The sequence below is a fragment of the Gouania willdenowi genome, chromosome 13 (genome assembly GCF_900634775.1).
Source record: "Gouania willdenowi chromosome 13, fGouWil2.1, whole genome shotgun sequence".
In the NCBI taxonomy this organism is placed as follows: domain Eukaryota; kingdom Metazoa; phylum Chordata; class Actinopteri; order Blenniiformes; family Gobiesocidae; genus Gouania; species Gouania willdenowi.
In genome coordinates this window covers 624008-638904 of record NC_041056.1, presented here as the reverse complement: position 1 = coordinate 638904, position 14897 = coordinate 624008, and the positions used below count along the sequence as shown (strand labels likewise).

The window sequence follows — 14897 nt, the reverse complement described above, 5'->3', positions numbered from 1 at the left end:
ATTTCTTTGCCAAAGGGAAAAGTTGAAGGTCCAGATGTAGAACTAAAAGGCGATGCTGGTGGGAAATTCAAAATGCCTGAAATGAAAATGCCTGATTTCAACATCTCTCTGCCTAAAGGAAAAGTAGAAGGTCCAGATGTTGACATCAAAGGAGAAGGTGGAAAGTTCAAGATGCCACATATCAGCATGCCTTCGGTGGATATTTCCTTGCCAAAGGGAAAAGTTGAAGGTCCAGATGTTGAACTAAAAGGTGATGCTGGTGGGAAATTCAAAATGCCTGAAATGAAAATGCCTGATTTCAACATCTCTCTGCCTAAAGGAAAAGTAGAAGGTTCAGATGTTGACATCAAAGGAGAAGGTGGAAAGTTCAAGATGCCACATATCAGCATGCCTTCGGTGGATATTTCCTTGCCAAAGGGAAAAGTTGAAGGTCCAGATGTAGAACTAAAAGGTGATGCTGGTGGGAAATTCAAAATGCCTGATATTAAAATGCCTGATTTAAACATATCCCCACTTAAAGGAAAAGTTGAAGGTCCAGATGTTGACATCAAAGGAGAAGGTGGAAAGTTCAAGATGCCACATATCAGCATGCCTTCGGTGGATATTTCCTTGCCAAAGGGAAAAGTTGAAGGTCCAGATGTTGAACTAAAAGGTGATGCTGGTGGGAAATTCAAAATGCCTGAAATGAAAATGCCTGATTTCAACATCTCTCTGCCTAAAGGAAAAGTAGAAGGTCCAGATGTTGACATCAAAGGAGAAGGTGGAAAGTTCAAGATGCCACATATCAGCATGCCTTCGGTGGATATTTCCTTGCCAAAGGGAAAAGTTGAAGGTCCAGATGTAGAACTAAAAGGTGATGCAGGTGGGAAATTCAAAATGCCTGATATTAAAATGCCTGATTTAAACATATCCCCACTTAAAGGAAAAGTTGAAGGTCCAGATGTTGACATCAAAGGAGAAGGTGGAAAGTTTAAGATGCCACATATCAGCATGCCTTCAGTGGATATTTCCTTGCCAAAGGGAAAAGTTGAAGGTCCAGATGTAGAACTAAAAGGCGATGCTGGTGGGAAATTCAAAATGCCTGAAATGAAAATGCCTGATTTCAACATCTCTCTGCCTAAAGGAAAAGTAGAAGGTCCAGATGTTGACATCAAAGGAGAAGGTGGAAAGTTCAAGATGCCACATATCAGCATGCCTTCGGTGGATATTTCCTTGCCAAAGGGAAAAGTTGAAGGTCCAGATGTTGAACTAAAAGGTGATGCTGGTGGGAAATTCAAAATGCCTGAAATGAAAATGCCTGATTTCAACATCTCTCTGCCTAAAGGAAAAGTAGAAGGTCCAGATGTTGACATCAAAGGAGAAGGTGGGAAGTTCAAGATGCCACATATCAGCATGCCTTCGGTGGATATTTCCTTGCCAAAGGGAAAAGTTGAAGGTCCAGATGTAGAACTAAAAGGTGATGCTGGTGGGAAATTCAAAATGCCTGATTTAAACATATCCCCACTTAAAGGAAAAGTTGAAGGTCCAGATGTTGACATCAAAGGAGAAGGTGGAAAGTTTAAGATGCCACATATCAGCATGCCTTCAGTGGATATTTCCTTGCCAAAGGGAAAAGTTGAAGGTCCAGATGTAGAACTAAAAGGCGATGCTGGTGGGAAATTCAAAATGCCTGAAATGAAAATGCCTGATTTCAACATCTCTCTGCCTAAAGGAAAAGTAGAAGGTCCAGATGTTGACATCAAAGGAGAAGGTGGAAAGTTCAAGATGCCACATATCAGCATGCCTTCGGTGGATATTTCCTTGCCAAAGGGAAAAGTTGAAGGTCCAGATGTAGAACTAAAAGGCGATGCTGGTGGGAAATTCAAAATGCCTGAAATGAAAATGCCTGATTTCAACATCTCTCTACCTAAAGGAAAAGTAGAAGGTCCAGATGTTGACATCAAAGGAGAAGGTGGAAAGTTCAAGATGCCACATATCAGCATGCCTTCGGTGGATATTTTCTTGCCAAAGGGAAAAGTTGAAGGTCCAGATGTTGAACTAAAAGGTGATGCTGGTGGGAAATTCAAAATGCCTGAAATGAAAATGCCTGATTTCAACATCTCTCTGCCTAAAGGAAAAGTAGAAGGTCCAGATGTTGACATCAAAGGAGAAGGTGGAAAGTTCAAGATGCCACATATCAGCATGCCTTCGGTGGATATTTCCTTGCCAAAGGGAAAAGTTGAAGGTCCAGATGTAGAACTAAAAGGTGATGCAGGTGGGAAATTCAAAATGCCTGATATTAAAATGCCTGATTTAAACATATCCCCACTTAAAGGAAAAGTTGAAGGTCCAGATGTTGACATCAAAGGAGAAGGTGGAAAGTTTAAGATGCCACATATCAGCATGCCTTCAGTGGATATTTCCTTGCCAAAGGGAAAAGTTGAAGGTCCAGATGTAGAACTAAAAGGCGATGCTGGTGGGAAATTCAAAATGCCTGAAATGAAAATGCCTGATTTCAACATCTCTCTGCCTAAAGGAAAAGTAGAAGGTCCAGATGTTGACATCAAAGGAGAAGGTGGAAAGTTCAAGATGCCACATATCAGCATGCCTTCGGTGGATATTTCCTTGCCAAAGGGAAAAGTTGAAGGTCCAGATGTAGAACTAAAAGGCGATGCTGGTGGGAAATTCAAAATGCCTGAAATGAAAATGCCTGATTTCAACATCTCTCTGCCTAAAGGAAAAGTAGAAGGTCCAGATGTTGACATCAAAGGAGAAGGTGGAAAGTTCAAGATGCCACATATCAGCATGCCTTCGGTGGATATTTCCTTGCCAAAGGGAAAAGTTGAAGGTCCAGATGTTGAACTAAAAGGTGATGCTGGTGGGAAATTCAAAATGCCTGAAATGAAAATGCCTGATTTCAACATCTCTCTGCCTAAAGGAAAAGTAGAAGGTCCAGATGTTGACATCAAAGGAGAAGGTGGAAAGTTCAAGATGCCACATATCAGCATGCCTTCGGTGGATATTTCCTTGCCAAAGGGAAAAGTTGAAGGTCCAGATGTTGAACTAAAAGGTGATGCTGGTGGGAAATTCAAAATGCCTGAAATGAAAATGCCTGATTTCAACATCTCTCTGCCTAAAGGAAAAGTAGAAGGTCCAGATGTTGACATCAAAGGAGAAGGTGGAAAGTTCAAGATGCCACATATCAGCATGCCTTCGGTGGATATTTCCTTGCCAAAGGGAAAAGTTGAAGGTCCAGATGTAGAACTAAAAGGTGATGCAGGTGGGAAATTCAAAATGCCTGATATTAAAATGCCTGATTTAAACATATCCCCACTTAAAGGAAAAGTTGAAGGTCCCGATGTTGACATCAAAGGAGAAGGTGGAAAGTTTAAGATGCCACATATCAGCATGCCTTCAGTGGATATTTCCTTGCCAAAGGGAAAAGTTGAAGGTCCAGATGTAGAACTAAAAGGCGATGCTGGTGGGAAATTCAAAATGCCTGAAATGAAAATGCCTGATTTCAACATCTCTCTGCCTAAAGGAAAAGTAGAAGGTCCAGATGTTGACATCAAAGGAGAAGGTGGAAAGTTCAAGATGCCACATATCAGCATGCCTTCGGTGGATATTTCCTTGCCAAAGGGAAAAGTTGAAGGTCCAGATGTAGAACTAAAAGGCGATGCTGGTGGGAAATTCAAAATGCCTGAAATGAAAATGCCTGATTTCAACATCTCTCTACCTAAAGGAAAAGTAGAAGGTCCAGATGTTGACATCAAAGGAGAAGGTGGAAAGTTTAAGATGCCACATATCAGCATGCCTTCAGTGGATATTTCCTTGCCAAAGGGAAAAGTTGAAGGTCCAGATGTTGAACTAAAAGGCGATGCTGGTGGGAAATTCAAAATGCCTGAAATGAAAATGCCTGATTTCAACATCTCTCTGCCTAAAGGAAAAGTAGAAGGTCCAGATGTTGACATCAAAGGAGAAGGTGGAAAGTTCAAGATGCCACATATCAGCATGCCTTCGGTGGATATTTCCTTGCCAAAGGGAAAAGTTGAAGGTCCAGATGTAGAACTAAAAGGCGATGCTGGTGGGAAATTCAAAATGCCTGAAATGAAAATGCCTGATTTCAACATCTCTCTGCCTAAAGGAAAAGTAGAAGGTCCAGATGTTGACATCAAAGGAGAAGGTGGAAAGTTCAAGATGCCACATATCAGCATGCCTTCGGTGGATATTTCCTTGCCAAAGGGAAAAGTTGAAGGTCCAGATGTAGAACTAAAAGGCGATGCTGGTGGGAAATTCAAAATGCCTGAAATGAAAATGCCTGATTTCAACATCTCTCTGCCTAAAGGAAAAGTAGAAGGTCCAGATGTTGACATCAAAGGAGAAGGTGGAAAGTTCAAGATGCCACATATCAGCATGCCTTCGGTGGATATTTCCTTGCCAAAGGGAAAAGTTGAAGGTCCAGATGTTGAACTAAAAGGTGATGCTGGTGGGAAATTCAAAATGCCTGAAATGAAAATGCCTGATTTCAACATCTCTCTGCCAAAAGGAAAAGTAGAAGGTCCAGATGTTGACATCAAAGGAGAAGGTGGAAAGTTCAAGATGCCACATATCAGCATGCCTTCGGTGGATATTTCCTTGCCAAAGGGAAAAGTTGAAGGTCCAGATGTAGAACTAAAAGGTGATGCAGGTGGGAAATTCAAAATGCCTGATATTAAAATGCCTGATTTAAACATATCCCCACTTAAAGGAAAAGTTGAAGGTCCCGATGTTGACATCAAAGGAGAAGGTGGAAAGTTTAAGATGCCACATATCAGCATGCCTTCAGTGGATATTTCCTTGCCAAAGGGAAAAGTTGAAGGTCCAGATGTAGAACTAAAAGGCGATGCTGGTGGGAAATTCAAAATGCCTGAAATGAAAATGCCTGATTTCAACATCTCTCTGCCTAAAGGAAAAGTAGAAGGTCCAGATGTTGACATCAAAGGAGAAGGTGGAAAGTTCAAGATGCCACATATCAGCATGCCTTCGGTGGATATTTCCTTGCCAAAGGGAAAAGTTGAAGGTCCAGATGTAGAACTAAAAGGCGATGCTGGTGGGAAATTCAAAATGCCTGAAATGAAAATGCCTGATTTCAACATCTCTCTGCCTAAAGGAAAAGTAGAAGGTCCAGATGTTGACATCAAAGGAGAAGGTGGAAAGTTCAAGATGCCACATATCAGCATGCCTTCGGTGGATATTTCCTTGCCAAAGGGAAAAGTTGAAGGTCCAGATGTTGAACTAAAAGGTGATGCTGGTGGGAAATTCAAAATGCCTGAAATGAAAATGCCTGATTTCAACATCTCTCTGCCTAAAGGAAAAGTAGAAGGTCCAGATGTTGACATCAAAGGAGAAGGTGGAAAGTTCAAGATGCCACATATCAGCATGCCTTCGGTGGATATTTCCTTGCCAAAGGGAAAAGTTGAAGGTCCAGATGTAGAACTAAAAGGTGATGCAGGTGGGAAATTCAAAATGCCTGATATTAAAATGCCTGATTTAAACATATCCCCACTTAAAGGAAAAGTTGAAGGTCCAGATGTTGACATCAAAGGAGAAGGTGGAAAGTTTAAGATGCCACATATCAGCATGCCTTCAGTGGATATTTCCTTGCCAAAGGGAAAAGTTGAAGGTCCAGATGTAGAACTAAAAGGCGATGCTGGTGGGAAATTCAAAATGCCTGAAATGAAAATGCCTGATTTCAACATCTCTCTGCCTAAAGGAAAAGTAGAAGGTCCAGATGTTGACATCAAAGGAGAAGGTGGAAAGTTCAAAATACCACATATCAGCATGCCTTCGGTGGATATTTCCTTGCCAAAGGGAAAAGTTGAAGGTCCAGATGTTGAACTAAAAGGCGATGCTGGTGGGAAATTCAAAATGCCTGAAATGAAAATGCCTGATTTCAACATCTCTCTGCCTAAAGGAAAAGTAGAAGGTCCAGTTGTTGACATCAAAGGAGAAGGTGGAAAGTTCAAGATGCCACATATCAGCATGCCTTCGGTGGATATTTCCTTGCCAAAGGGAAAAGTTGAAGGTCCAGATGTTGAACTAAAAGGTGATGCTGGTGGGAAATTCAAAATGCCTGATATTAAAATGCCTGATTTAAACATATCCCCACTTAAAGGAAAAGTTGAAGGTCCAGATGTTGACATCAAAGGAGAAGGTGGAAAGTTTAAGATGCCACATATCAGCATGCCTTCGGTGGATATTTCCTTGCCAAAGGGAAAAGTTGAAGGTCCAGATGTTGAACTAAAAGGTGATGCTGGTGGGAAATTCAAAATGCCTGATATTAAAATGCCTGATTTAAACATATCCCCACTTAAAGGAAAAGTAGAAGGTCCAGATGTTGACATCAAAGGAGAAGGTGGAAAGTTCAAGATGCCACATATCAGCATGCCTTCGGTGGATATTTCCTTGCCAAAGGGAAAAGTTGAAGGTCCAGATGTTGAACTAAAAGGCGATGCTGGTGGGAAATTCAAAATGCCTGATATTAAAATGCCTGATTTAAACATATCCCCACTTAAAGGAAAAGTTGAAGGTCCAGATGTTGACATCAAAGGAGAAGGTGGAAAGTTTAAGATGCCACATATCAGCATGCCTTCAGTGGATATTTCCTTGCCAAAGGGAAAAGTTGAAGGTCCAGATGTAGATGTAAAAGGCGATGCAAGTGGGAAATTCAAAATGCCTGAAATGAAAATGCCTGATTTCAACATCTCTCTGCCTAAAGGAAAAGTAGAAGGTCCAGATGTTGACATCAAGGGACAAGATGGAAAGTTTAAGATGCCACATATCAGAATGCCTTCGGTGGATATTTCCTTGCCAAAGGGAAAAGTTGAAGGTCCAGATGTTGAACTAAAAGGTGATGCTGGTGGGAAATTCAAAATGCCTGAAATGAAAATGCCTGATTTCAACATCTCTCTGCCTAAAGGAAAGGTAGAAGGTCCAGATGTTGACATCAAGGGAGAAGGTGGAAAGTTCAAGATGCCACATATCAGCATGCCTTCGGTGGATATTTCCTTGCCAAAGGGAAAAGTTGAAGGTCCAGATGTTGAACTAAAAGGTGATGCTGGTGGGAAATTCAAAATGCCTGAAATGAAAATGCCTGATTTCAACATCTCTCTGCCTAAAGGAAAGGTAGAAGGTCCAGATGTTGACATCAAAGGAGAAGGTGGAAAGTTCAAAATGCCACATATGAGCATACCTTCAGTGGATATTTCTTTGCCAAAGGGAAAAGTTGAAGGTCCAGATGTTGAACTAAAAGGCGACGCGGGTGGGAAATTCAAAATGCCTGATTTCAACATCTCTCTGCCAAAAGGAAAGGTAGAAGGTCCAGATGTTGACATCAAAAGAGAAGGTGGAAAGTTCAAGATGCCACATATGAGCATGCCTTCAGTGGATATTTCTTTGCCAAAGGAAAAAGTTAAAGGTCAAGATGTAGAACTAAAAGGCGATGCTGGTGGGAAATTCAAAATGGCCGAAATGAAAATGCCTGATTTCAACATCTCTCTGCCTAAAGGAAAGGTAGAAGGTCCAGATGTTGACATCAAAGGAGAAGGTGGAAAGTTCAAGATGCCACATATCAGCATGCCTTCGGTGGATATTTCTTTGCCAAAGGGAAAAGTTGAAGGTCCAGATGTAGAGCTGAAAGGCGATGCGGGTGGGAAATTCAAAATGCCCGAAATGAAAATGCCTGATTTCAACATCTCTCTGCCTAAAGGAAAGGTAGAAGGTCCAGATGTTGACATCAAAGGAGAAGGTGGAAAGTTCAAGATGCCACATATGAACATGCCTTCAGTGGATATTTCCTTGCCAAAAGCAAAAGTTCAAGGTCCAGTTGTTGACATCAAAGGAGATGCAGAAGGGAAATTCAAAATGCCTGACACAAATGTGCCCATTTCTTTGATGACTGAAGGCCATGATTTTAACATCAATCCTCCAAAAGGGGAACTTCGTTTGCCACAATTTCCTTTGGGTGAAGTAGAAACCAACATCCCAACATCCCAAGAATCAATTTCTTTCTCTACAGGGAAACACAAAACACCACAGGTTACTCTTCCAGACTTGAACACAGGGGTTCATGGAGAAGGGAATCTCTCTGTTGAGGTAGAGCACAAAGGTAGAAAGCTAAAATTTCCTCAACTTGATATTACAGCTCCTCTTGGAAGTCTTGAGCTTGATTTGGGACTTCATAGAGGAGAGGGAAAGAAGGAAAGAAAAAATGTGGAATTACCTGACCATGATATCACCCCAGGAGAAGCCAATGGTAAAATGAAAAGACCTAAAGTCAAAGGGACAAAGTTCAATATTGGAATGCCAAAAAAGAAAGCCTCGGCTGATGTAGAATTTGAAGCAAAAGCATTGGAAAAATGTGATGAAGATTTAGGTGGCAAAGTGATGGAAAGATCTAAGATTGGGCATAAAGATTTGAAATTTGAAATTTCAGTGCCCAGCGGAGATGCAAGAGTCCCCAGAATACCTGACACTGAGTTTGATATCAGTCCGTCACAAGAAGAGGATGATGATCATTCTGCAACCGGAAAAAAGATATACATTCCTAAATTTGGTGTTCCATTACCTTCCATGGCCTCTCCTGACAAAAGATTTTATGGGACAGATGTTCAATACGAGGGCCCAAAAATGCCAAAGGTTAAAAAAGCAGTCTTTGTTCTGGTAAATCCTGATGAGAGTGCTGCAAGTACTGCACTATCGGAAAGGCAGCCAACAGTCATTGTTGGCACTGAGGGTGATGTCAATGTGCCATTGCCCCAAATTAAAATGAAGCCAAACATTGTAAAGCCGAAAGACAAATCAGCTGCTTTGAGTGCAGAGGGAGCAGATGGGGATGAAGTGACGTTTCAAGGAAAGTCTTTGGATGTTTCACTTAAAAAAGATGGATTAAGTTCCAGTCTCAATGGTGATGTAGATGGAGGACTTCACAAGGGATCAAAGGATGATAAAGGGACCTTTGCCAGTAAAGTCAAATTTCCAAAGGTGGAACTACCTAGTCTACATGGCAAAATGGTCACAGGGTTGGAAGACACAGAAATAAGTTTCAAATCATCCAAAGAGTCATCAAAAGGCAAACCTGTTAAGATGGACTTTTCTGAATCCGTTGAGAAGTCTCCAAAAGTCGTGGTCTCCTCTTATGCAAGAACAGAAATGCTGGATAGAGACAGTTCAGAGTCACCAACTGGTTTCACTGCGGACTTTGGCTCTGCAACGTATCAGACCAGGAGCGAGAAAACAAGTCAAGATTTGGAAGAGAGAGAGTCGTCCCCCTGGTTCAAGGTGCCCAGGTACCTGAAGCCACACTCCACAGGTGAGGACAAAGAACTGAACATTTTTGGTGTTTGATTGGTACATTCTGATAGGGCTGGGCTATATGAACCAAACATTTTATTTAAAATAATTATCTCAATATTTTTTTTTATCAATAAGGTCTTACCAGAAAGTAGTTGTTGGCACCTTCGTGGAGGCAACTGGACTTGATTTATTTGGCAGTGACCATGTCCAGGAAAGCTTAAACAGAGTAAAGATGAGCTGTGCCAGATTATGGCTTTCTAGATAATGTCAATCCTAAAGGCCAGGACCATATCCATGGCGGTGCGCGACTGCTTGAATAATGTTACACCAATTTTTTCTTTGTCCATCTCAGGGACAGTATATGTGAATGAGTTGTATAGCTTGGCTCTGACAAATTCTAGTCTTTGTTGGAGCAGCAGTTGCTCTCACTTTTTCAACACACACTGACTTTTTCTAATGCACATTAGACACATACTTGCCATCCGTGTTTATCGTCAGAGAGGAGTTTGTGTGAGAGGGAGAAGACAAGAAAAGTTGCAACTCTTAAAACTAGACTTTTAGCACAAAGACTTAAGGTCCATTATTATGCTATTTTTCATTCATCTCCAATTGTTCTAAGATCTCCAACAACATAATATTTGTGGTTTATTTTACCAAACTTGACTGTTTTCCAGAGTTTTGGCCTCTGAGAAGACACTTTCAGACCACGAGTGGGTGTGTCTGTAGATGCAGACTCCACACTACAGCCTATTACCATAGCAATTCTTTTTTGCGATCCACAGACTTCTGTTATTGTTGTCAGCCAAAAAACTGCACATTACAGTAAAACACATGGATATTTAAGTGGCTATTTTGATTGTAAGTTCGATAAAGACTGCTTCAGGGTGTGTGTTTATCACATCAGCAGCGGAGTAAATCATGAACAGTCACTTCCTTCTCCTCCTCACCTCTTCTGACCACAGGAATATTCTATTTAAGACGATAGTCCATTGTTTTGTCCAACCGCTGCGTCGCATTGGGTCACAAACACGTCAGATCATTCCATAAAAGCGATACGAGGTGGTATAACGGCTACTAAAAGTGGAACTGATTGTGTAATATCAATCTGCCTTTGCCATGTTTGTTTTAGCTGTGAGTTAGTTTGAGAGGGAGGAGCTCACATTCTTATGTTGGGTAGGAGGAGCCAGGATTGTCAGGAGGAGTCTGTGGCCCCTTATGAGTCATAAGGGGGGAAAATCCAACTTGCCCATTTGGAGCTCACTTTACAAAATGTGGAATATCAAGAGATGGAGGAAACAGAACTTTAACCTCTGAATGAGGCTAAAGGAATGTATATCACTGTAGCAAAACCATTATAAAGCGAATTTTTCAGAATACTGCCCCTTTAACATAAAGCTTGATCGATATAAACGATATTGTCTCATTCTATATCAAACATGAGAAACATTTGGTATATATTGCTTTATCAATTAAATGTCCAGCCCTACATCTTAATTTCTGCAATTTGTGTTTTGCAGATTTGTTTAATTATTGACTGAATGAATAACATTTGGTTTTCTTTTTTTTCTCTACTACAAAAGACTAAGTTTCTTTTCCATCCTTAAATCATCACCTGCCCCCTTATCTTCTTCCTGTTTCCTTCCTCATCTCGTCTCCTTTTCGTCGCTCTTCCTCCCAGGCTTCCTTCAGATCACTCCCGAAGGTTCCCCTCATGGCCAGCGAAGGGGCGAGGTGGGCGGAGACCTAGACGTCTCCGGGTCTTTCTGCCTCCACACCTCGGGGCTCGACTTTACCACTCAGCAAACGTCCGAAGAGCGTCAAGTCACCGCCGTAGAGGGGGGGAATGTCACCACAGTGACCAAAACCACCAGGATCACTCGGCAACTGGCTACCATGGAGACGCCAACCGGCGAATCCACGACAACGATAACTACTACCACCAAGCACGAGTCAGGCTTCAAACACTGAAGATGCTGAAATGAAATCTTTAACCGCTTTCAACTTTCTTTGTTTATTTTCTATCTTATTTTATTTTTTGGTGAGATTTCTGTTTTATTGTAGCCAAACAAACATCTTCAGTCTGTGTGTTTTTTAGGAATGATATCAGTGAGATAGAATATGTGGAATGACCTTTTATCAACCAGCATTATTTGTATTATTATTAAAGCAACAGAGTAATATATATTTTATTTTATTTTATGTGTTCTTATTGAATGTTGTCAGTTGGTCTAAATTACCCTACTGTTTGGTTTTCTCTTTTTATCAACTGAATTTCATATATATTGCCGTTTCTGTGTTCAAAATTAGTTTTTTAATCACATTGGCATCAAAAATAAGACCACGCTTTTATAATATAATTTTTTGAAGTCACTACATCAGAAAACAAGAAATTTAATGTGCATAGGTTAAATAATACAAGTGCTGCCTACTTTAAAACCATCACCCTGAATTCTAAACTGTAACTATTTTCTGAATTAATTGGACCTTACTTACTTTGGGCCTGATTTACTAAAGGTTTGTGATTGATCTACTAACCGGACTATCGCATGTGTCAGTAACACAAATTTAGCATGTTAGCCGCTATCTAATCTGCAATCTATGCGTTTCTGCCAGGATAAGCTAAATATCAGCATCTGTTTAGAAAACTGTCACAGCTTTACTCACAGATGGCTGCAGTTATTGTTGGATATTGATATTTTCTGCTGAGTCAGCATTTCTGGAACGAATGATTCACAAATAATGGAATGTGAGCTTTTTTTTTCCTCTGTTGTTTTACTTCTATCTGTCTGTTTTTCCTAACGTCATCTGCTGTTCTTCTCGTTTTCCCCATGGTGTTTACTTTCTCTCAGATGGCCATCCATGTGGTATCTCTCAAACAGTATGTTTATTTAGTGCTTGTGGCCAGTCTGCGCTATCACCTTTGTGGCTGTTATCATCAGTGCGAGCCAGGGTTGAGGTCAGTTATAATTGTAATTGTGTAATTGATATTGTCGTAATCATAATTAAATTGCAATTGAGTTTAGATAATTGACTTTGGAATTGTAATTGCCTTGAAAATTCTTTAAAAATTGTCAAATATAATTTAATGCAAAACTGGGAAACTGTGTTACAGTTCTATGTAGAGTTCTACACATATGTAGTTAATTATTAAAATGTTTCAGATCAAGCTTGCCCACATTTCACCATTAAAAAAGCTAAATTAAATGGGGGGTACACAAAACGTCCACACTGAAAATATTAATACCTGTATTTTCACTAATTAGGAAGCCTAACAAGGTAATCAATCGATAGAAAAGAAATTAGATGATATTTGTTTTAGTGTATTTTACAGCTGATTTAAGACCTTAGAGCATAAGAGATGCTAACAAAAGAGGAAGATTAACTTTTATTGGGTTATTTATTTCAGGCTCAGTAATTGTGATTAATTGTAATTGAACTTTAGTAATTGAGAACGTTATTGTAACTGAAAATGTAATTGACCCCAAACCTGGTATGGACAATCTTAGTAAATCACATGCACTCCCAGTTTAGCACTCGTTATTTGTGATCTTAGTAAATCAGGCCCTTAGTTAGTGACTGTCTACTTTGGATGGTTTTGGCTAACATGCTGCTATGTGGTTTAATATTCATGTTTTTAATGTGTGTGTGTGTGGTCTCATTCTCATAAACAACCTCATTATGAGGCTGCTACAATGAGATGAGCTAAGGAGTGGCAGTGATGTTTAAAACAATTATTCATTCATTGGTAGGATAGCGGTCCAATGTAAGACCAGTGCAGGTTAGTGTTCTGATTTTAATGGTTTTAAAACACTTCCTGTTTGACACCACTGGAGTGTAAACAAGCTGCAAACGTTACTGTTATTTTTATCGTAACTTTGGCAAGAAGAAAAAAATCAGCTTTTTTAATCTGAGAAGGAATTGTTTCACTTGGTTTGTAGATGTAATGGATGATGTGTGATTAAATGTCCCTAAAAACCCTTTGAGTTATTATACAACGATAGCGCTGCCTGGCAAACACTCACACATACACACTTAGTGCCTTTGTATAAAGAGATTTTTACTTTTTAGGGTTTGTGGAGTTGTTTTGGTTACTTTTAGATTTTAAGGCTTTACTTGGATTTTTTGTCTTGAGCTGATTTGAATGAAAACAATTAATAAAACATTTACACAAAAAGCATTAACGTTCATCATTCTTTATTTATTTTGTTCCTACTTCCCATGTGTGAATAATGACCACATTTTGCACAAAGGTCCAGTCCCGACTCCCATCCCAATTGTCCTAAAGGTGGCACTACAGCAAAATCTTAAAAATTCACAATAAATCAACCAATTGTGCTACAGATAAGCAACTTTAATCAAAATGTAGCCTCAACACTGAACAAACGTTTGTACATTTAAACCTATTGAAAATGATGAAGTCCATCACTCTGTGTTTTCCAAAACGATGTAAAACTTATTAACACCTATCTCCCCCCCACATGTTTTGTTTGTTTGACTCCAAAGTGTCTACAGCTTTAAACTTATTTATTTACATATTTAGACTGTCCTACGGAAACTATCCACACAGATTTTTCATTTGTCAAAAATGTAACCTACAGTGCTACAGTTCTTGCTAAATACATTTTAAATTTGTATTTTAAAAAGTTTGGAAAATATCAGAATTTGATCTCAATAACTGATTTTTTTTTTTTTTACAGTATTTTAAAAGTTTTTATCTTATGGTGCTAATAAGTCATTTTTAAAAACAAATGACCAACATCTGCATGTTGTCTAGATGCAATAATTATATTATCATATTTGTGTGTTAATAACTGAATATTTGTCAACCGTTTGAAATCTGCCATTACATGCCAAAAACTGCTGTCATATTTTATCTAAAATGTTTGCACTATAATTTCCCTTGCAGTAAATGCACCCAATGGTCCACAAACCGGTGGTTGGGGATCGCTGCTTTAAAGGCATTCTCCACTGTTTTTACAAGTTTAGCCTAAGATCTATGCGTAACAAAACACATTATTATGCACCATATTTATTTAACCAACTTTTAAAAATAGGACTACTTTACAGTTTTAGAGCCTGTGTTCCTCCATCTTGAAATCATGTGATTGATGATGTCACACGGCCCCACTGCCTGTAAACATTTCATTGTTTTCTATTGGAGTGAAACATTCAGCCTGATTTATAGATCATTTAGTAGATTTTTAGTAAATTACGGACACACAAACCCTGAGGGTAGAAGTCCTTTTGGGTGGGAGTCCTTCAACAGTCCATGATTTACTCGAAAACCTCAGCCACCAGAGCGTGTCAGCGCACTGTTTAACTGTAGGGTAGGCGATTTTCAAAAACTAGCATGATTTTGAATGTAGCCTCCCCAACGGCTCCACTATTCCCACCTCCCCTCTGTGCTCCATCTCACTCACATGCATGCTCACAGCTGCTGCAGAAGAGGAGCTCAGCTCATCACTTGTGTAGGAACATCATTGTCTTATTCAGCAGTAAATAAACAATAAACTTTATCATTATATATGTTAAAAAACGTGACTAAAAACTCTGATTAACTCTGTCAGCAGTAACGAGTTTTCAGT

At 39.7% G+C, this 14897-nt stretch overlaps 1 protein-coding gene across 6 annotated transcripts in view; it reads left to right on the top strand.

Annotated features, from left to right (window-relative positions):
• prx (periaxin) overlaps positions 1 to 11496 on the top strand; it is a 39146-nt gene extending 27650 nt beyond the window's left edge. For 2 of the 6 annotated variants that reach the window (XM_028464840.1, XM_028464836.1), the window contains 3 exons: positions 533 to 1435; positions 2024 to 9328; positions 10991 to 11496. In XM_028464840.1, the coding sequence (XP_028320641.1) occupies positions 533 to 1435; positions 2024 to 9328; positions 10991 to 11280 (8498 nt within the window). In that variant the 3' untranslated portion in view covers positions 11281 to 11496. Of the gene's footprint in view, positions 1 to 532; positions 1457 to 1494; positions 9329 to 10990 lie in introns of all 6 variants that reach the window. The other 4 variants (XM_028464842.1, XM_028464839.1, XM_028464843.1 and 1 more) reach the window with 4 other exon arrangements.
• The last annotated feature ends 3401 nt before the right edge of the window (positions 11497 to 14897 follow it).